This window comes from Portunus trituberculatus, chromosome 15 (assembly GCF_017591435.1).
Source record: "Portunus trituberculatus isolate SZX2019 chromosome 15, ASM1759143v1, whole genome shotgun sequence".
NCBI lineage: Eukaryota > Metazoa > Arthropoda > Malacostraca > Decapoda > Portunidae > Portunus > Portunus trituberculatus.
Genome location: NC_059269.1, coordinates 7,971,129 through 7,994,507, shown reverse-complemented (window position 1 = coordinate 7,994,507; position 23,379 = coordinate 7,971,129). Strand labels below are relative to the sequence as shown.

At 41.9% G+C, this 23,379-nt stretch overlaps 1 protein-coding gene and 1 long non-coding RNA gene across 4 annotated transcripts in view; one reads left to right on the top strand and one right to left on the bottom strand.

The window, feature by feature from the left end:
• The window catches only part of LOC123504098 (cell adhesion molecule 2-like), a 247,424-nt gene that overhangs the window by 5,880 nt on the left and 218,165 nt on the right, over window positions 1-23,379 (bottom strand). For 2 of the 3 annotated variants that reach the window (XM_045254388.1, XM_045254387.1), the window contains exons 4-6: window positions 15,628-15,763; window positions 13,736-13,869; window positions 7,781-8,006 (exon numbers count right to left, since the gene is read on the bottom strand). In XM_045254388.1, coding sequence (XP_045110323.1) covers window positions 7,781-8,006; window positions 13,736-13,869; window positions 15,628-15,763 — 496 coding nt within the window. Of the gene's footprint in view, window positions 1-7,772; window positions 8,007-13,735; window positions 13,870-15,627; window positions 15,764-23,379 lie in introns of those variants that run through there. The other variant, XM_045254389.1, reaches the window with a different exon arrangement.
• The window catches only part of LOC123504099, a 279,550-nt gene continuing 259,310 nt past the window's right edge, over window positions 3,140-23,379 (top strand). The window contains exons 1-2 of the long non-coding RNA XR_006674703.1: window positions 3,140-3,178; window positions 3,524-3,632. This is a non-coding gene — a long non-coding RNA (uncharacterized LOC123504099). The remainder of the gene's footprint in view (window positions 3,179-3,523; window positions 3,633-23,379) is intronic.

The window sequence follows — 23,379 nt, the reverse complement described above, 5'->3', positions numbered from 1 at the left end:
GGTCGATAATAGCATCTGTTTGATTCAGTATTTCCGTCCCCCTACCCACCTCTCTCTCTCTCTCTCTCTCTCTCTCTCTCTCTCTCTCTCTCTCTCTCTCTCTCTCTCTCTCTCTCTCTCTCTCTCTCTCTCTCTCTCTCTCTCTCTCTCTCTGTCATCTATGCAGGGCAGGATAGTATACGACGTAACACGAGTGCACACACACACACACACACACACACACACACACACACACACACACACACACACACACACACACACACACACACACACACACACACACACACACACACACACACACACACACACACAGAGACTATAAATAATAATAATAGTGCTACTGCTGCTGCTATTACTATTGTTTCTAATACCACCACCACCACCGTCACCGCCACTACTACTATTACAACTGCGCTCACTTACACAATTCCATTCCACATTTCTTTTTCCTTCTACTACAATTTATGCATTTCATGTGAAAAACAACAGAAAATTCCCGGGAAAATACTGAAAATTGAGGGAAATATTGGCACTGGGAGGAGGGAGGGTGGGTGTTGGTGTGGGTCTGCTGCCGCTATGGTGGGCGGTCTGAATGGAGATATATATAACCTTTGCCGTATTTAAATACATTTAGGCGGTTATTTATCTATACTCGTGGTTAATTATGGCTTTCCTACACTCTCTGAGTCTGGAAACACAGGGGGAATGTAGGTAAACATAGATGGACTCACCTGGGTGGAAGGCACAGGTAATGTACCTCTGTGGCCCAATATTTACGTACGAAATTCATTTTAAAAATCGCTAGACGAAAAAAAGACGCAAAGATTGGAATGCACTACATTTTTAGAAGCAATAAATGGATAAACTAACAAACACCGAATCACCGAATCAAGTATTTAGAAAACGAAATTCAACGAACCGCGTGCATTTCTTACTAACTGCGCCCCAAACACATCATAATGTCGAGAAGGAAATTACTGCCAGCTTACATTATATTACATTTTCTGATAAAAAAAAAACTTTCCAGCCAAATAAAGAAAACGAAAATTCCTCTTCGTATAAAGAATTTAGTTTTAGATTTTAGCACTATGAATATTTTAAATTTGAAAATTCGTATAATTGGGCAAAATCTTATTGGATACTTGGGTCATGTTTCTCATATTTTTCAAGTCTTATATCAAACACCAAAACAATCCTGGGCGTGGTAATTAAAAACCGTTAAAATCACAGAATGACGAAAGTGTTATTGCAACAGAAACGACCCCCCCCACCCAGCTATTACGCATTTTAACTTGATTTACATTCCTATCAATAAATATAATACCAAGGCAATGCAAACTCCCTTGATAAAAAGTAAAAATTAAAGATATAAAGCCGAAAAAGTATTTTTTTTTGCACTTTTTCTCAACTGGTCTATATTTTCCCTCCAGCTCACACTTCTCTCCCCTCCACCTCTTCCACTTCCACCTCCTCTACCTACTCCAACACAGCGAGCCTTGGAATCACCTGGAAACATCTGCAAAACACTCGAATTTGCTCTAAACTGGAGAGAAAACTGTTGCCTTGGCTGTGGCAGGATGGTGAGTGGACTAGTGGAGGGCCTGGCGGGTGCAGGTAGGGGCGCCAAGGATGAGTTTGTGTGGTGTTGTGTAGTATGGTATGGTGTGTGGTGGTGATGGTGGTGTTGGTATGTAATGATGTCTGGTGGTTGTGTGTGATGGTGGTGGTAGTGATGGTGGTAGTTTTGGTAGTGGTGGTGGTGTCATGTGTTTGTGTGTGTGATGGTAGTAGTTTAGTGGTGTATGGTGTGATGGTGTTAGTGTTTGTTTGTGGTGGTGATGCTATGGTGGTGATGATGGTGGTATCGTTTGCTATGGTGTGGTGAAGTGGTGTTAACAATACATACTTGCAAATTAACTGCCTCGTGTGTGTGTGTGTGTGTGTGTGTGTGTGTGTGTGTGTGTGTGTGTGTGTGTGTGTGTGTGTGTGAGAGGGTGAGAGAGAGAGAGAGAGAGAGAGAGAGAGAGAGAGAGAGAGAGAGAGAGAGAGAGAGAGAGAGAGAGAGAGAGTGGAGTGTGGAGGGGAGAGGAAGAAGTCAGGCCTATGATACACGTCAGGAGTAGCTCAGGTTTAGCTAATGACAGCTACCATGAAAAAGAAGATGAAAGATGTCACTTATGCTAGAATTATAGGTAGGAAAACTGCTTCATCAAGTAGGAAGCTAAGTACGTATGTATCAAGAGAAGTGCATCACACCCTCTTCTCTCTCTCTCTCTCTCTCTCTCTCTCTCTCTCTCTCTCTCTCTCTCTCTCTCTCTCTCTCTCTCTCTCTCTCTCTCTCTCTCTCTCTCTCTCTCTCTCTCAGGTTAAATAAAGATTTCTACACCCATAAGAGAGAAGAGAGGAAGGGGATGAGGGGCTCGGTCGTTGGGAGAAAGGAGCGAAAATTCCTTCTTAAAGTAATATCAAAGAGGGTGTAAGACAAGAGGCCAAAGAGCGCCGTAGAAGTGTAAAGAGGCGCCGCCACTGCTGCCAACAAGTTAACAAGATAGCAAGATATTTCCCACTTGTCTGGAAAAAAAGTGAGGAAGACAGGAATCTTAATAATCCGCGGCTTGAGATGCTTCTTTCATATTAAGCACGTAGACAGTGGAGCAGTAAAGATGATAAGTACGTGGTATATAAGGGCAAGGATGAGTGGCCCTAACCTCTTAAACAGGCGCCGTCAAGACCGTTTTCCCCCTCGTTGTTTTCCTCTTTGGTGAACAAGACTAGGCGTAAATAAGGTGGTTATAAGAACTTTTGCCACCTTGCCCACTCATATAGTAAGCTTCTCATCAGCCCCGGAATGCTTTTACAGACTTCTGCTCTTGATGTGGAGAAGAAAAGTGGAAATTTAGTTATGACGCTGCTAGGGATACGAGACAGCGCTTTCTCGTCTACCTCAAAATATCGTTAGCTGTGATCGAACTTGACTTTCACACAGAGAGATGAGTACTGTATTGTCAGGAGAGAAAGTCAAGTAACCTGTTACATTCATTTAAGAACTTTTAGCCTGTTCCCTCTATTTAAAGTTTTTATTTCCTGACTATCTCCATATATAAAGTAACTGATTGATTTTTTTTTTTTTTTTTCGCAGATCAAAGGTCTTAAGATTCAGGACGAAATACAAAGGAAGGTAGAGGAAAGGAAGCGTTGTATGTTATTTCTGATCATGATCAAACTAGAGCTACACACACACACACACACACACACACACACACACACACACACACACACACACACACACACACACACACACACACACACACACACACACACACACACACACACACACACACACTATATCTATCTATCTATCTATCTATCCATCCATCCACAGAGACATTTTGATTTGTCATATTCCACACATATGTGAGCGCGGCGGCGTGTTACTCATGATAATGAGCAGACTATCCAACCCCACACACACATTTTCACACTGTGCTAAATGAGTTATTATGATCTCTCACATTCCACACAGGTGTTAAGGAGTGCAGCGCGTTATCTAACCATGACCAGAGGAGAAGCCGTTCAGTACCCATGTTCTTCCGTGCTAAGAGAGTCGCTGTCATCTCTCATACTTCATACAGGTACGTGATAATTTGAGATCGCGTCATTCATTTTTGATGTGTTGAGATCAATTGGGTACGTTTGACTCACGACACCCTGTGATTATTTAATGTATCATGTAGTGGATACGTCAGCATTTGTTCTTTATGAAAAATTGCAGTCTTATGAGTAACGTTGATTCTTGTAGTTATTTCCTGTGTGTTCTTCCATGTAAAGCCAACAGAGTCTGTTTTACCTGCTAACATCAATAAGTGACTAGCGGTTTCCTATCAGCAGCTTGTATGTCATTAGTTTATCGGTGTTTATCGTAAAACTAATGATTATCCTCGCTGTAACATGCGTGCAAATCTTTTATTCATTACTACGCGTGTCTTCCACTATCATAAGAACACAAATAACAGTATTTACATATTATATAATACACAAGAAGTCACGTCATTTTGGCCCTAATGGAGCTATAAACTGTATAAATTTCTCACGTATTGACGAGAAAAAGTAATTTGAACTAAAACGTTTTCTTTTCTCGACGCGCATGACGCACCACGGAAGCGATCTGAGCGTAAGACAAATAACAAAATCCCGCAACGTGTTATTATCTTATTCACTCACTGTTACATGTCATTAGATTCAGGATTCCTCTGTGTTCATGTCACGTGGTCATTAATTAGGTCGCTTTGCCCTCACCGTATTTGTGGCGTGGCGCTAAGAGAGAGAGAGAGAGAGAGAGAGAGAGAGAGAGAGAGAGAGAGAGAGAGAGAGAGAGAGAGAGAGAGAGAGAGAGAGAGAGAGAGAGAGAGAGAGAGAGAGAGAGAGAGAGGCCGACCAATACACTATCGGAATATCAAGTTAACATGTACCTCAAATTACGTTTCAATCAAATGTCAATGTCTGTTACAGCTAAGGATCAGAAAACTGTCGTAAAAAGTCGTACCTGACCAAGTATTGCAATTCACTATGCTTTTATACATTATGTACTCGTAAATTTGATTGTCACGGAAGCCCTCTTAACATCTCCCGTAAATGTAAGCATGTAATGATCTACAGTACTTGTGGTCAATAAACTATTCATTTTTGTATTCATGTATATGTGTATCTATTCATTTATTTATTTATTTGTGTATCTATCTGCCCCTGAATTTATTCCTGTATCTGCCCGGATATCTCTCTATACTTCCATCTGTCTATCTAATCGTGCAACCATCTACCAAAGACTAACGAGCAAAACACAGAACTAAGGGAACAAGTGCAAGTCATACACCGCTACGTACTGGTGAAGGAAGACCTCACAGAGGACAGCCACGTGACTGACCTTTGAATTGGCAGGCTTATAATGTCACTTGTTCTCGGGCATCAGTCATGTGTCAACTCCCTCTCTTTCTCGTCTTCAGTTGTCAGAGCAAATGTTCCTATGATTATATTCTCTGCTCGTAAAGTGAAGCTCTTTGGAACCTTTGATTTGCATTTGGTACTTTGAGAAGTCTTGTATTCTTCCTGAAATAAGTGGGTGTTATGTGGACTTGTTTTCTATTGAATCTTTTTTTCTCTATCTGCTCTGATTACCACTACGAAGAGAAAAGAAGAGAAATGTGCAACACAGTGTTTACGTATTGTTATCGATAATGATTGTGTTTCATCACTAATTTGTGTTTTTCAATATACAGTTCACTTCTGGCCATGAAATAGGTGTTCTTAAGTGCTTTGTTCTCTCATAAAGTGTATTTTGAAAGGCTCTAGAGGTGAATAGTTTGATTTTTGTGAGTTTTCCTTCCGTTGATGATGCAAAATGTTTGGTAAACTATCACTGGTATCACGAAAACCCTTGAAACCATGAAAGCTTGTTAAAGAGAAGTTGAAATAAAACGTCCGTGTGTTTGAGGACGTGGCGGTAATACGCAGTGACAGACGGACCTTTCGATAGAATATTTACGATTATCAAGGTGGTGGAGGTGGTGCCGCAGGACGCTGACCTTAATTTCATCTTTTCGTTTCTGTCAGACATCAGTGGCGTTCACTGTGTCTAAAACAATTTTTTTCTTTTTGTCACTTAGATGTGTGCCTCAAAGAGGAAGATGTTTCGTCACTTACCTATTCTTATCCTCCTTGCCACACTCTCCCGGCCTGTCATTTACTTAAACGATAATTGAAACTTAATATCTCATCACATACTCTGGCAGCCATGAATCTTAACTGTTTTTTTTTTTTTTTTTTTTTGACAAAATGTAAGTTTAAATATTGGTTCTTTGTTCTTTGTTCATGTAATGTAATTTTGTTTTGTCAATAAATTAACTAACTAACTGTGTGTGTGTGTGTGTGTGTGTAATTCACTGTTTGATCTGCTGCAGTCTCTGACGAGACAGCCAGACGTTACCCTACGGAACGAGCTCAGAGCTCATTATTTCCGATCTTCGGATAGGTCTGAGACCAGGCACACACCACACACCGGGACAACAAGGTCACAACTCCTCGATTTACATCCCGTACCTATTCACTGCTAGGTGAACAGGGGCTACACGTGAAAGGAGACACACCTAAATATCTCCACCCGGCCGGGGAATCGAACCCCAGTCCTCTGGCTTGTGAAGCCAGCGCTCTAACCACTGAGCTACCGAGCCGTGTGTGTGTGTGTGTGTGTGTGTGTGTGTGTGTGTGTGTGTGTGTGTGTGTGTGTGGGTGCGTGCGCGTGCGTGTCAGTCAGTCAGTCAGGGAATCATTAATACTACCTTTAGTTCACATCATAGCCCTCTGCAACACACACACACACACACACACACACACACACACACACACACACACACACACACACACACACACACACACACACACACACACACACACACACACACACACACTCTCTCTCTCTCTCTCTCTCTCTCTCTCTCTCTCTCTCTCTCTCTCTCTCTCTCTCTCTCTCTTTCTCTCTTTCTCTCGTCCTAGCCTCACCGCCATTGCATTAAAGACCGCGACACATCAGCACCAGACAACTCTATCATTGGCAGCATATTATTTTGCAGCACGTGACTGCACGCTCTGGGAATAATTGTTCGTGGCGGCAGAAATCACACATACTCTTGACCATTTCCGTTTCATTCCTTCAATTACGGCATTAACCTAACATACTGTGGTGGAAAACGGCCATATTACTACTCATAGCCACGTGTGAAAGTGTTCGGAACCAGCAACACGTATGTCATAGCTCTGTCCTCTCGTTGGGTCCCCGTCCGGCCTGCCCCGAGAGTTATGGGTCTCAATGCAATAATGCCATGTTTCACAGTCCCGCGAAATCGGTGCTCTTTGCCACATAATAGATCCCCGCCTTGGCCTCCCGCGGGAATCTGAGCACCACGCCAGCCATGCCCTGGAAGACTAATGGTGGCGCGCACACAGTGGCGGCGGCAACAGACTCACGAGCGGGGCGGCGCAGGCTGACGTGATGGCTCCTTGTGGACTCGCAGGTTCTGCCTCCCACGTGGTGTCCTTTATTTGTCACCACGTTTTATACCTGCTCTCTACCCCCACCACTCCCACTACCCTGAATATTTCACCCGTTCGTCACGTCGTGCATTCCTGTATTTACTACATTACTCTTTCATCAGTACATACACCAACGCGCACGATAACACACACACACACACACACACACACACACACACACACACACACACACACACACACACACACACACACACACACACACACAAACTTTCATCCGTTTTCTACCACCGAGTATCGTCTAACCTATATCTACATTATATCTCTTTGAACTTTTTAATCTTATTTCCTACAGTTCAATATTCTTATTCTTGGCCTCTTCAGTCTTAAACCCATAGCTGGCTGCATTCCGTGATTCTCTTTCTCGCCGTGTTACAGTGGAACCATTCGTGCTTTGGGGTCCGAGGGGTCTCCAAGCGCATGGATTCGAATCCTGTCCATGGTCCGAGTGTAGGTTGGGCTTTCTCACTCGGGGCAACGGTTTCCTAACGGGTGGGCTTTGAGATAGGAGGTACCTCAAAAAGTATCCCCTTTAGCCCATAATTTCCCGTGAAAAGCCCACATGGCATGAACAATAAAAAATGGAAAAGAATACATTGAATAGATTTAAATCGCAAGCATTGCTGTACATGTATTGATGTAAGGTAGATCAATGATCGATGAGGACTTAGTTACTTACCGTAAAAGTGTTCGCGACTTTGCAGGGAGAGGGCGGGTCGGTGGGTCTCCAGGGCGGTTTCCTCTGTCTTGTTGTAGAAGAAGCCGATGGAGGCTGTGCAGCGGAGGGACATCACGTTTCGGGGAAAGTGATCATGTGTAGCGTGGAAGTGAAGACCCAGAGTGGTCGTTTCCAGGCCCTCGTGATCCATGTAGGGGAGGTAACGCATCAAGTACTGCTCAGGCGCCTGGCGGGGAGAGAAACAACAAATTTATCATAAAGAATAGAGAGTCATACAAGTAAACATGATACCAAGAGACACAAACAAGTATTGCCCAAGTGTCTGTGACAGGAAAATGAGTTTTAAGGAGAGAGATTCTTAATGATAAGCGTAATTTATAATCTACCTTTAAAGAAAGATGGCCTAATACTACATAAATAAAAAAAAATTAAAAATTAAAAACAAAAAGTTACATATTATTGCCTCTTCCCCTATAAGCCAGTCAAAAAATATTCCAGTAGTAGAAAGTTCCAGTCGTTATGCCCAATGTAATTCTGTCTTAATAATCCCCTTTTAAATCCGCTGAACAATAGGTGCTGGGAAACCGATTCAAGCGAAAGTTTCCGAGAAGAGCTTGTATAAACGGACCGAGGGAAGACATAAACATGATGAATTGTCTGGAAAGGATACAAAAGCGTTATCCTCTGAGCCGAGCAGCACAGCACGGGTCCTGCCATGGGAGGCGGGGACTTTGAGTCTGGCGGGTGTTGAGGTTAGGAGCAACGAGGAGACAAGACAATTTGTCCTTCCAGCTGGAGGCAAGGGAGGGCGGGATTTGCAGGAGGCGTCCGACAGTCCCGTACCCTCCACCCTATCTATCCTCCGCGTTCTCCCTTCCCTACCAACTCCTCTTCCTCCTCCTCCTCCTCACGCGGACTGGCCAGAACCAACAAAAGAAAAGTTAACGTTGACTTTCTCCCCACTCATGATGCAAGCCTGAAGAATCTTGGAAATTGTAATGATGCAACTTTGGACCAGAGTTGGCCACGTCAGGATATGAGGTTTTTGTTGTCTCAAGACTATCCCGTCCTCTTCTTTTGTCTCCGCCGCATCAGAAAGGTACTTAAGTTATTTTTTGATGGAATTGCTTTCGTACTCTCCCTTTTGCGGGTAACGGAACGAGGATTTACGTCTTTATTTCATTTGATTATTGTGGATCAGGTTTAAGCTTAATTCCAGTGTGTTATGTTGCTATCTTCATCATCATCGCTAGCATCATTACCGTCTCATCACCAATAGTCCACAACCATATTGCTATAAGCCATTACTAAATTCATCATTAACTTCTCTCTCGATACTTTCTTAACACCATTACCGCTCCATAACAAATATCACAACCTTCACCAGCATCATTACCACACCTTTATCACTACCAGACATCACTACCACCCATTACTATCACTTTCCTCACACATACACTACACCGGACTGTGGCATTACCATCACATCATAATCATTACCAATCACCATCACCACCACCACCACCACTACCACCACCACCACTATCACCAAGCAGAATCCGTGAGAGGGAAAAGGAGAGAGAAAGATAAAACATTCGTGGTGTTTTATACAGTATCTTTTTTTCACCCTTTTTTTTTGTCTCTATACGCGTCGGCGACCTTGTTGCTGTCGCGGCGGAGTGACGCTACACAGCAACTCTACGTATTTTATTACGTCTTGGTCCCCGAAGAAAACCCGGCTGTGTGTCTGCTGTTTTTTTTTTTCGGCGGCGGTGGATCACAGTGCGCCTTCTTTATCTTGCCACGCACCTTGTAGCTTTCCTTACTTTTCCCCTTGGCTATACTTTTGTCCCTGTATTCTTTATCATGTGCGCCACTCCGCAGGTCACGCACTTCAGGTAAAACAGACTGCTCCTAGTGGTGGGGGTGGTGGTGGTAGTGGAGAGAGAGAGAGAAAGAGAGAGAGAGAGAGAGAGAGAGAGAGAGAGAGAGAGAGAGAGAGAGAGAGAGAGAGAGAGAGAGAGAGAGAGAGAGGGGGGAAAAGTAAAGGAGGAAGAAGTAGACGATGAGATAGAGAGGGAGGAAGGGAGGCGAGAGTTTGTGAACGATGAAAGTTAAAGTGACCTTCACCTTAAAAAAAAAAAAAAAATCTAGCAAACACTGAGGCCAGGCGGTGTGGAGGGAGGAGCGGCGAGGCTCCGGCAGCGGGGCTCCATTTGGCTGCCGTCTGCTTCATCAGATATTGGGCGAGGAAGCTTGTGCCTCGCCCGCAACACCTGCAACATTTCTCGGTCACAGCGAGGGTCACTCCAACACTGCAGGCAACTCGTTATTGTTCCAATCCCTTAAAGTAAACTCTTCCGAAACGTACACGACGGAGCTAAGATCAGAAATTTGTGTAGAAGAGGAAATGAGAACTGATATATAGAAAATATTTGCTAATGAAAAACAGGTGTGATTATTGCTTTTCTATGAATCGGATAACAATTCTCTTCTGGTGAAGGTATTGAAAATTTTTGCATTGTTCTATAATGACGAGAAACGTGACATTAAAGGAATAAGAAAATAATGTGAACAGCTGCAGAGGAGAGAGGGAAGGAGGCGTCGCGTGAACAGCACCAAGGGAGGGAAGGGAGGGAGGGAGGGAGAGGCGTTGCATCATCATGCTACACAATTTATTCACTCTCACACAGTGCAGGACAGAGGTTCATCGAGTAAACGTCAAGAATCTTTACTTTAGGATGTTATTTATGATAATTTATTGTGTAAGTATATGAATATGTAAATGTTTATCGATGAATGGATGTCCGTTTCGTTTGTATGGTATGTATATATTCTGACACACAAAATTAAATGAATACTAAATAGAATATGATACAGAAACTGTTCCTGCACAACAGTCAGACTTTGCTGCTTTGAAAAATTTGCGCGTATCTTAATATTTTCAAAGTTTTCAATAGCGGTCAGTGTAAATGTTCACTTTTCGTACATCTGATATACTATTGAGAAGCCTCAGATAGATTTTTCTTTCTTCGATTGCTGTTTTTTAATGTTATGTTGTTGGGAAAGAGTCCCCATGAAAAAAAAATGACAAAGGCAATTTCTTTTTGTCATAATACGTACAATCGTTTATATTAGAGCACTCACTTCGACAACCCTGAAATGTTCTTTGAGATGTTATGCTGTACATGCAAATGAGAGGTCAGTCACGTAGATTGTTGAGCTTTTCGGTGAGTTCATATTTTGCTAATTTAGAGTTACACTGGAGTTTTCGAAATAACACAGAAATAATTGCTTTGTTATGCTAGATGCAGTTTCGTAAAAGCAGTGGATTACGAACGGAGGCAAGTGTGACCGGCTTGCAGGGACGTTGCTGTTCTGTAACCTCCTACCGACCTCATTCGTCTTTTAACAGCTGTACTTCATGATACACTGAATATTGCACATTTTTGCTTGCGATCATGCTTTCTGCCAGCAGATAGTTTTTTTCATGGCCTCATTCCCGTAATTCAGGTTAACTAGAGATCATGAAATTGAAAGCCACTATTATACTTTGATCCTTAAGCATGCCCTGTAGATAATTACTGTCCCTTCACCTACCATATGTGTCATCCCATTGATGTATCGCAATAAGACGCACAGCTCTCCCACAGCTCTCCCAACACCTCGAATGTGCTATTGTTGATCATATTTATAATGACACAATTACTCAGAGAATAGTCCCATCATACTGCATGGTATCCTCGTGGACATCAGAGGTCATGCAAGACGCGTTACCTTTTCCGATCGATCTCACCTCGCCTTTGTCCGCCTTGCTAGTACAGAAGTTATGTAATGTTCTTGCTCCATCACTTTCACCGACAAAACTTGCAGGCCCCTTTCCTGTCTTTCCTTCTTAGGATTTTTATCTTCCTACAATGTACAAGATTTCTTCAGGACAGAGAGTAATTTGCCTCATCTTAATCTTGTTTTATAATTACTTACTGTTTATTCTTATATGAGTTCTAGAATGGAGTTAATTTTAAGTATAATGTAGTGTATGCATAGCTATTTACACCATGATAAGCACAATAACGATGCACCCTAACCAGTAACGCCCCGGGGTTCGACGAGACTCAAGTGAACAAACGTGATAAAGTTGCATCGAGCCGCGTGTATTGGATGGGTGGAAGGGAAGAGGCTCACGGTCACACAGACTGAGAAAGACAGGTTAGGGAGAGAGTTATGAAGCCCATGTTGGTCTCCTGAAAAAGATGGTTGACACTGAACGAGGAAGATGTATTGGGCCCAAAAAAGGAATCGGGAAGAAGGAGAAAACTAAAGGAACGAGGTCAGGGAGGCAGTGGAGGTGGCGTATCTTTCCCTCCAGTGTCTTGTTCCTTCAGGCTCAAGATGGCTACTCGCTGTCCCCAAAAATAATATCATGGTTTCAGTGATGTAGATAAGGAATTCATAATGAAATGTCTTGTAATATTGCTACCTAGGTTAAAAAAAATATGATTTGGGACTTTGAGACACGAGTGATGAAACTTCTGTATTCCTATCAGCAAAAATTTCAGGCTTTTGACATGTTGGAATTTTATTATAAGAAGGAAGAGTAAAGCAAAAATAGATTTGACTGTAGCGCCGTTACTGTCTTCAACGTCAGCCTGGAAATCGTTCAGTCAGCAAATCAGTGAACCAGTTATGTCATCGCATCCTTCATTATCGCCCTAATAAGTAGTTACAATGGTAATTTTATATCTCAGAATTAAACAAGCGAAGATATGATTACTATTAACAAATACTATTGAGTCACGGGATCAAGGCGTTCTCCTTCCCAGCAATTGACCAGAAACTCTCAAACTGTACATACAAAGCCCGTAGGATTAACTCTGAACTCCTTACTGTGGCGAGACATTCCTGCTCTTATATATGGATTATTTTCAGACTGGAGACATTGTCATGTTCTTAATCCTTTTCCTTCTATATGAAATAATTTACGACATCTCGTGCAATATACAAGAAAGAAAGGGGCTAAGTGCAATATATATATATATATATATATATATATATATATATATATTTTTTTTTTTTTTTATTTATCTATTTTTTTTTTTCTTTTAGCCAGTATAGAGTTTAATGGTAAGGGGCCGCCACGGTACAGTGGGATCGTGAGCGCATTGAGGTCTGCAGGGTCTTCAAGTGCATGGGTCCGAAGTTAAGAAGGGCATCCACTCAGGGTAACAATTTCCATATGGCAAAACCAGTCATCTGTCAGGAGGCACTGTCCTGATGCGACCCCATATGATAATGGGAAGAGGAGTGTTTAATAGTGGCTGTAGAATAAAAATAAATGAGCCAGAATGCATAGTGATTAAGGAATGCCAAATAGCAGTGAAGGGATTACGGATTTTTTTTCCCCCCAGTTGATGAAACAGAAGACTTGTACAGTTGTGAGTGGAATCATGAAAGCAACACTCTAAGCCGAAATAGTTTTCCTTGGAATGTCATAAAAGACAGAAATACGATACTTTTCAGAACACATGTATCTGAATATTGTATGGATCAGTTGTTTTTTATTTTATCTTTCAATATGCCAGTTTGTTTTTATTTCCGTGTCTTTTTGAAACCTTGATCTTAGTTTTCTGTTTTTTTAATTTTCTTGTCTTTATTTTAATTTATGTCTATAAGCTTTGTCTGGCTGTCTGTTTTTGTGTCTTTCTAAACGCTGTCTCATCACGGTGTCTAACTTGCTTGATTGACCTTTCATCCTCTCTCTCTCTCTCTCTCTCTCTCTCTCTCTCTCTCTCTCTCTCTCTCTCTCTCTCTCTCTCTCTCTCTCTCTCTCTCTCTCTCTCTCTCTCTCTCTCTCTCTCTCTCTCTCTCTCTCTCTCTCTCTCTCTCTCTCTCTCTCTCTCTCTCTCTCTCTCTCTCTCTCTCTCTCTCTCTCTCTCTTTTCACCCGGTCACTTACCACCCTGTCGTTGATGTACCAGGTGAGGGTAGCTGCGGGCTTGGAAGGGGCTGAGGTGCAGTTAATCCTCACGATGTCGCCAGGGTGGTAGCGTTCCCAGGCGCCCTGCACGACTGGCTTCTCTTGCGGAATTTCTAGGGAGTTGAGAAAAAACGGGTATTAGGGACTCTGAAGGTAATGCGCTGACAGAAATGGGTGGATATTGTGTTTTATTTAGCCTTGTGTATTAGAAAATATCGAAATAGCTGTATAACTATAGGAAAGATGATAAAATGTTAAAAGGAAGTGGATATGAGGGAGGCAGTGGTGTAGTGGATAAGGCGGTGAGCGTGGGATCGGGCAGACGTCCACGCGTAGGTTCGAATCCCACCATGTACCTCCTTGAAACTTTGCTATTTGTCGAGTGGTTTAAAGTTACCTACACGTCACCATGATACCCAGGTTCTAGGTAGTTACGCCAAAGATGCGCTTGGGTGGTGATATGGGCCCTTATATGAGTACCACTATAAATAAGATTGCTTGTGCCATTAATGGGTGGAAGTTGAACAGCGCTTTCCATACTCTTCAAGTTACGTACAGGAGCTATAGGCCATAACATAATAGAAAAAAAAAAGGAATGAAATGTGCTGATAGAAATAAGTGGACTTTGTGTTTTATTTGGTTTTGTGTATTTAAAACATCAAATTGACTATATACCTATAAGAAAAATATGACATTAATTAAAGCGAAGTAGTAGTGTAAGGAGGAGCAGAAAACGTGATTCAATGTAAGTCAATTAGAAATATGCCTTTTTTCACAAAGACAAAAACAAAAGCTGGGTACACTTCTTACCTTTCAGAGGGAAAAGATAGTAAACAGAAACCTGATACAGTGAGTAGAGACGAAAAAAAAAAAAAAAAATAGTTCATAACAACTGATTAATTTAATGAAAATAACAAATAGTACAACTGAGTATATATTACATAGTTAAAAAAAAAAAACTCGTGTAGAGAAAACATACAAGAAGAGAGGAAGAAAACGCCATTACACTTTATTAGAAATTTTGTGATGAAGTGAGAAGAGTAGAAGTGAGTAAAGGGTGCAAGTAATAAGTAAGAGGAAGCACGCGGTGTATACTTCTATCTTATAAGACGAGGAGACAGCAAGACAAAGTAAAGAGAAAAGGAATGCTGAATGTCAAGTTTGCATTAGTGGCGAAGTGGTATTGAGAATTTGAGTTTAATTTAGTCTTCGAAAAGGGAGATGGAGAAGAGAAAAAGAAAAAAACAGCAAAAACGTATGAAGGAGAGAGAAAAGATGGAGGAGGAGGAGGAGGAGGAGGAGGAAAAGGAAGAGGAAGAGGAGGAGGAGGAGGAGGAGGAGGAGGAGGAGGAGGAGGAGGAGGAGGAGGAGGAGGAGGAGGAGGAGAAGAAGAAGAAGAAGAGAATTATACATTGAAGAATCAAAGAATTTATGAAGAAAAAAAAGTAGAAGAAGAAGAAGAAGAAGAAGAAGAAGAAAGAGGAAGGAGAAGAAGAAGGAGAAGAAAAGAAAATTGGGATAAAGGAAATGATAAAGATAACGAGAAGGACGATAATAAGAAGGAACATAAGAAGAAGAAAAAGAAAAACGAAAATTGTGATAGTGTAAATGATAGTAAAGATGATGAAAAGGACGATGGCAAGATGAAGGAACAGATAAAGAAGAAGAAGAAGAAGAAGAAGAAGAAGAAGAAGAAGAAGAAGAAGAAGAAGAAGAAGAAGAGGAAGATACTGCTATAATAGTGAAGAAAAAACACAAGACTGCTATAATAGTGAAGAAAAAACAGGAGAAATTACGAGAGTCATGAAGTGGAGTGAGCGAGGTACGATGAAAAAAATAACTTCTTGAGACGACAATATGAGAGTACGTACCCACAACAGTAAGAATAGCATGCTCCACCAGAGTATTGAAGGCCGGTGCCTCTGCTAACACTTCACACTTGTACCTTCCTGAAGTAGCCAGTTCCACTTCCCGCAGCTTCACCACCTGTCCTGTGCTCTCCTCCATCTGAAACGAAGGGCAGACAGATGAGATTTCTCGTGCGGTGGAACATCTATCTGTACACATTTTTATTTACTTATTTTTCTCCTTCATTGCATCTTGAGTACTTTATCTAGTTTTCTTGGGAATTTCTGGGCTAAAGGGGATACTTTTTGGGGTACCTCCTATCTCAAAGCCCACCCGCTAGGAAACCGTTGCCCCGAGTGAGGAAGCCCAACCTACACTCGGACCGTGGACAGGATTCGAACCCGTGCGCTTGGAGACCCCTCGGACCCCAAAGCACGCATGGTTCCACTGTACCACGGCGTAATTCTTGTTTATATTTTATTATGTCTTCTATTTATTATTTCTCTATTCATTTATGTTTTGCTTAATCATGTACATTGTTTACACGTGCATTCCTTCACACACGCTTTATTCTTACCAGAATCCTATCCACCGTTGTTATTACTATTACTCCTCTCCACAGTTACAACACCTCATTTATTGCGGCCTCACCAACTCCTCTTTCCATCACTAATACTCATCACGGTCTTCACTCATAACACATAGTCAATACTGTGAAAGCAACTATTACACACACACACACACACACACACACACACACACACACACACACACACACACACACACACACACACACACACACACACACACACACACACACATTCTCTCTCTCTCTCTCTCTCTCTCTCTAGTCATTATTGATTATGGCAGTAACGTATTGTATGGGTTTTGATCGTTGCTGTTGTTGTTGCTGCTGATGGTGGTGATAGTGGTGGTGTTTGGTGTTGCTTTGGCTGTTCGGTTGTTGTTTGTTTTGTTTGTGGTGGTGGTTGTGGTCGTGTATTGCCATTGTTGCTGTTTTGGCTTACTTTGGCTGTTGTTGCTTTAGATGCTATTGTTATTGTTGTTTCGTCTGTTGTTGGTCTCAGCGTCTGTCTATAAAGCGCGTAGGAGCAGCGTGAATGGCGGCGTCTCCACCTGAGGGATGGAGGTCGTGGCGAGAACCTTGCCGGCGCCTCGGAGTCTAATCAGAGGCGGAAACTCATCAGCGGGCAGCTCCTCCAGAGGCCCCTCAAGCCGCCGCGCAAGTGGGGACGTGCACGCTCGGTTGATTCTCGCACCTTTGCAGCTTGCCGGCGGGGCTGTATGTGCTCTTTTTTTTCACGTTTTCCGAGCCACGGTGCCTTAAGGAGATTGAGTGTTTATTCTGCGAACTCTTTGACGGGGTGTGGCGTTGCGTGTTGTCTGGTGGAAGATGCTCACTTGTCTTCCACCCACGCACGCCACCACCTGCCTCACCTTTGTGCACTTCGCCACACAGACATTCCAATTACTCTTACAAATTGTTTGAGGACGAGGGTGGCTTGGTGGCTTTGTAGTGCTTGAAGTAATATTAATTCACCCACGTGCTCCCCTCCCTCCCTCTGCCCTCCGTCACTCCTTCCTGATATCTTCTATAACGTGCGGTTCATGAATATATTTGAAGGCACAAGGGCGGAACTCTCTCCCGGGAAATGGCGGGGCGTCAGTCATCAGGTAACAGTCAATACTGGGATGAGGTGTAGGATCGCTCGCCTCTCCTCGCCTCGCCTCCTCGGCCTGCCTTCGTCTTCCTTTCGTCTTCGAGTCTTCCGATGTGACTTTGTGACAGGAAAGACAGATTTCGCTTTCTCTTCTCTTGATAGAGTTGCAAGAACTGTACCGAGTTTTCTTTTATTGTCACCCTTCAGATCAACAGGGAATGGTGACGTATGATGTAGGCAGAAATTTTTAGCGTCTGCCTGGTATTTGATGTTTAATGTAGTTTTTAATCAGTTACCTTAAAATTCTTGAAGTAAAACCGTTGAAAAGTATGATATATACATACACATTATTTTAAGGTATTTAGTGCCTATCATCCTAGAACTGATAATGGCCAAATGGTTTGTTTTATCTAATTTACTGTGAAATTGAGTTACCATTTACTCAAAATTCTTGCAGCGAAACTCTTAAGAAGAATAAAGATATATGTTATTCAGTGGCTACCATGCTGGGATAGATGATAGCTGAGTACTTTGTTTAATGCTTTAAAGTGAGATAATTATATGCTGTTTTCATTTGATTTTTGGAGGAGGAATGTGAAGGATAGAGGCTGTTCAGCTTGACTCAGCATTGGCCACTTGTCTCGCGGGGAAATGTGTCGCAGGCAAACACCAGGATAAACTTTCCGCATCCACTCTACTCTTTTATAACCGCACGGGCTCTCTGGCACTTCCTCTCGTTGAATAATTTTCTGTCATGATAGTGGAAATTGTGTCCACACCCTGATTCTTGCAGCTTCAGAGGGCAGCGCATCGTGGTCATGATAATGCTAATCTTGCCAGAATTACCCGAGTGGCATTACTAATTATACGCAAGGTGAAATTTCTGGACAGTCGTATCTCCGTGAAAGTGGAGTCGTTCAAAAAGATACGTTAAGTGTGCTTCGCTGATTATTCTTAGAAATGCATGGCTGTATCGTGTGCCTCATGTACGGCTCCTGGCCTTAGAGAACTCTTTCCTATCACCTTGTATACGGTTTTTTCTCACTGTTCATGGTCGATTCTTTCTCATCGACCACTGTAGCAAGTGATAAATACAATTTTCTTTCTAGTTGTTCATGGACGGTAATGACTGTAACGATGATAACCAAGATCAAACTATAAAGTGCGGTAAATGGGAAAAAGGCACGGGCAGTAGGTTCAATCCAAAGTAATTTGTGATGAACAACATAATAAACATCTATCCTTCAGTTTGATTTGAGGGATTTCAAGCTCAGCAATGATAGACAGAGATCTTCCAATGTTAACAGTCCGTTGATAAGGAGTGAAGCGTCACAGCAACATAATGTAATTTCATCGCCTTGTCATTTATTGCATCCAGTACTATAAGTTGTAGTAAGTATATATTTAAACATTAAGAAAACTTGCGCATATATTCAATGTTATAGAAGGGAGATATCTTTTATTAAAATCTCTACGTTTCTGAGTTTACTTAGCATTTCTTATTTATGCTCCTTGAGAGAGGCGAGCGACTCACAAACATATTTACGGAACAAATGTGTTTTCACGGGGAAGGAGAACTAAGAGGATCCAAATGTTAAGAAATTAATAAAGACTGAAGGAGATATGACGTTGTTGTTGGGAGTGACTGGGTCGTAGGAAGGAAGGACAAGGTGGGAAGGTCACCAGCACCAGAGTTTACCGCTAAAGAGGATAAAAGAGTGAATGTGCGAAGGAGAGGCAGACATGAATGTGTGCCGCAGGTTTGGTGCAGCACTACCCCGGAAACAGTATACACGTGCTCTTAGTAAAAAGAAAAAAAAATCAGAGGAAAAGAAAAATGGCGACGAAGCCTTAAGTAGTAACATGAGTGACATGATAGAAGATTGGTATTGACACGAGATTATCTTACAAAATGGGAAAATTTATCAGATAATTAGCTTTGAATGTTAATGCAGCGAAAAGAAAATGCAGAGTAACGGAAGTAGAATAACTGGAGATGTGTTTTTTGTGCTAATCAGTGTCCTACTTGCCGATGGCTTTGTTACGACTGCCAATGAAGGAAGGTGAGTGAGTTACTAATGCATTATCCCACCTGATCGTTGTAATAGATATGAAGAACGAGTCAAGGGGGAAGGGGGAACATTCCGTGGTATTCCGTGTCTGTAAATAATGTTTGAACACACGTACAGTGTTACCAGGACTGCATTCTGCTGCATTTCAAACCTACAGTTGAAGACACACGCTTTGATATTTATTCCAAACGTATTATGTGTTAGTGGAACTTCAACTATTTCCTTCTAAGTAAAGTTTAAGTCATTGCGGAGAGGAACACACACTGCGAGGTCTGACACGTGAACTGTGGCTAGGCAATTACTTGTTTTTTCGTACCAACGTAAGGGAGATTATCCTGCGCCACCGGTGTCCTAACCTCCCAGAATTGTACTGTCTCCTGTCCGCGCGTCGCCATCAAACGACGTGGTACTAAGAAAATTATTAACTCCTGCCTGACCTATCGTGTAATTTGCTTCATTTTATTCATATGTTTATTGAGATTAGATACTGTACTTTCACGCAGCAGTCTACTTATCCTTACCAATGCTACACGAGCTGCATTGATCCACACACACACACACACACACACACACACACACACACACACACACACACACACACACACACACACACACACACACACATAGATGTTATAACCAGGAACACCTACCGGATTATGCGAGTGGAATTTTTCATTTAACACTTTCTCGGTTTCCGGCGATGTGGGTTTGTCGTTAGCACAGCCTTACTGGTATTAAAGACAGGCCATCTCGCGAGGACGGTTCTGCTCCCTGTAGTTGTGTGCAGTTCCGTTTGATTCATATGTAGGGTTGCGTTGCTGTGGTGCTGTGGTCTTGTCTTCACGGGAGCTGCACTATCACCACTACCACCACTACCACTGCCACCATTACTACCCTTGTTCTCGCTTACACGGTTCAATGTCCACGCTTCTTAAACCCACGGAGTTTTGTTACGGTTTTGTTTTTGTTAGTGAGTGCATCGATTAGCGGTTCGTGTTGTTGTTAGCGGGAAGTGAAATCAGATTAACTTTTAATCCATAAAGGAGATTTATATGTTGTAGTTCTGTGTATTTTGTTTTGATCAGGTGATATTAATTTTATGGTGAGCTTTGTAGTAGTTGCAGTATGTTTTGCGATTTGGCGACTGGGAAACCGTATTAGTGCAAAACAACAGTATCTTAGAGAAATTCTATGAAACACACACACACACACACACACACACACACACACACACACACACACACACACACACACACACACACACACACACACACACACACACACCAGTTCTTGAGTACTTTATTTTCATTCGATATAACGAATAGTCCGTATTTAATTTTACATCATTATTCTATGTAAATTTCAGCTTTCCATTCATTCCATCGTATTGTCTTCTACCTGTCGTCAGTATTTATTCGCCTTCCAACAAACTCTTTTCTATTTTTCCTCTCCCCTACTTTCACCTTTCCGTCTCTCCTCACTTTTGCTCCATTTTTCTATCCCATCCTCGCAACCTATCTTTTTCCCCTTCAGTGTACTTCGCTTACCACCAGATGGCTTTCCCTCCCTATCCATGCTCGCCCTGTTCTGTTTCCCCCCACCCCAATATTCCGTGACCACCACCACCCCACCACCTGCCGCCGACTCAGGGAGCAGCACAGCCAATTGTAGCTTGCGACCAAAACACTAATAGGTTTGAAAAGATACACCCACTATGCACAACTAACCACCCACCCACCCACACACACACAGTAGTAGTAATAGTAGTAGTAGTAGTAGTAGTAGTAGTTGTAGTAGTTGTAGTATTAAGTGGACGATAAAACTCATGTGTTGATGACGTGCTTGTCGATATGAAATAGTTAGTGTTCACGCTCGGAAAGGCGCTGCACAAACAGTCACCGACCATCATCTGTGTACTCGCTGTCGCGTGTTGCGGTTGAGGTAAAGTTCTTATGTTCGTAAGGAAAAGTTTTCGAACAGCTGAATTTGTGGTCTGTTTAAGTTAAGAACTCTTGTTTCCTCTTGGTAGGCAGTTTGTGATCCGAATGTTTCAGTGTTCACACCTTGCGTTGTTTGCAATTTTTTGAACATGTCAATAAAACAAGCTAAGTGTGTCCTTTAAACAGTTGCTTTGCTGACGAGGAATTTCAACAAATATGCGTATTTAATAACCTAAGTAACATAAACAACAAGTCTACTCTACCGAAAGGCAATCTTGAAACTCCTCACATATACATAACTTTGGAGTCTGCCATTGAAATAAACACATGCAGAAGGTGGTTAGATATCAATTTTGCGATGGTTCAAACAAGTGCAGCGTGTTTCGTTGCATCCATGAAGCGTTTTCTTGTCTGAGGCATGTTCACAGAGCATCTACACGCGATTTCTTCAATGAGACGTTTCAATGAGACGAAATTGACCGCAAAAGTCTGCTACTAGTATGTCTTTCATCTATGTTAAATCTTTCATTTTCTGTGATAAAGATTTATTTATTTATAGTTACAGCTATATTATTGTCTCTTAATTGTCTTCACCGCTGTTTATTTTTATCTCCAGGAGAGGAAATTATGTACTGTAATGTTCATGAGAATAGTGTTTCCGGCTGCATTGTTTCCTGGCGAATCATGCAGGACTTTTATCATTGTTACGTAATATGTGTGCATGACTTCACTACACTATTGCTGCATTGTCCCAGTACCTCTGAACGTCCAGGAAACAATCACAGCTTTCCTGAAAGTTTTCTAACTACGTAATATTTCACCTTATTTTGTTACGTTATTTTTCCTTTGGCGCTTTCCACATCTAGGCACATACCACCACCACCACTACCACCACCACTATTGCTGCTGCTGCTGCTGCTGGTGGTGGTGGTAGTCCTGCTACTGCTACTGCTACTTCTACTTCTACTTCTACTTCTACTTCTACTTCTACTTCTACTTCTACTACTACTACTACTTCTACTACTACTACTACTACTACTACTACTACTACTACTACTACTACTACTACTACTACTACTACTACCACCACCATATTAAGAAGCATAGTAGAGACGGTGCTTGTGATTTTCCATGGAGATACTGCTTCATCAACCTTTTCACTCATGTCGGGACGTCTAATATGAAGGGTAAAGCGGATAGATTTATTAACCTTACCTCCTCACTGAAGTTTAACTAAAAAGATACCACTGAGAGAGAGAGAGAGAGAGAGAGAGAGAGAGAGAGAGAGAGAGAGAGAGAGAGAGAGGATAGTTTTTATATTTGCCGTCTCAGATTATTTTAATATTCACAACCCTGTTCTTTGACTGATCTCGGTTTCATTCGTCATTATTCCTACCACTTTTCTGTGATCATTTCTTAACATTCTAACTTTAAGTATTATGCTTCCTTTCCCCTTCCCTGCGTGGCTGACTCTTCTGTCTGTATGTGTCGTAACATGTTATGATAAATACCCATTCCTGTGCGTTGTGTAAGCATGTGATTGTGAATTGTGTCGATCTGGAAGGAGTAATGTTTGTTAATTCGTGGCCAACGAGTCTTCATGGTATTAATAAGTTTGATATAATAACTTCTCAGAAAGTTTTTGCTTTTGTGTTATCCTTCTATAACTAGAATGATATTGTAAAAACCACTACCTTGTTCACACCAGTCTCACGTTTAGGCATTTTTCATTCGCCACTTCCATGCGAAGGGTGGCCGCGTCTAACTCTTTCAAAAATCGTCTCAAATCTTAATTTTTTCCTCAGAGGCTTCAGAAACTACCGACTATGAAGCTTTTCAACCATAAACTCACCACCACATCCTCTGTGATCATCTGCACGGATAAAATGAGCGACGGTTCATGAACGGTCATATTTTCGTTTTACTTTCCTAAAATCTTGATCATTCTTTATAAGCGGATTTTGGGAAAATGTTCTTGGTTGGCGTAAAGAATTCCTAAGTTTTTGATAGTCTGGTTACAGTCTTTTAGTTCTGGTTTAGTGTGGTCATACATACATGAGCGTAAATGAAAGATGAGTGTT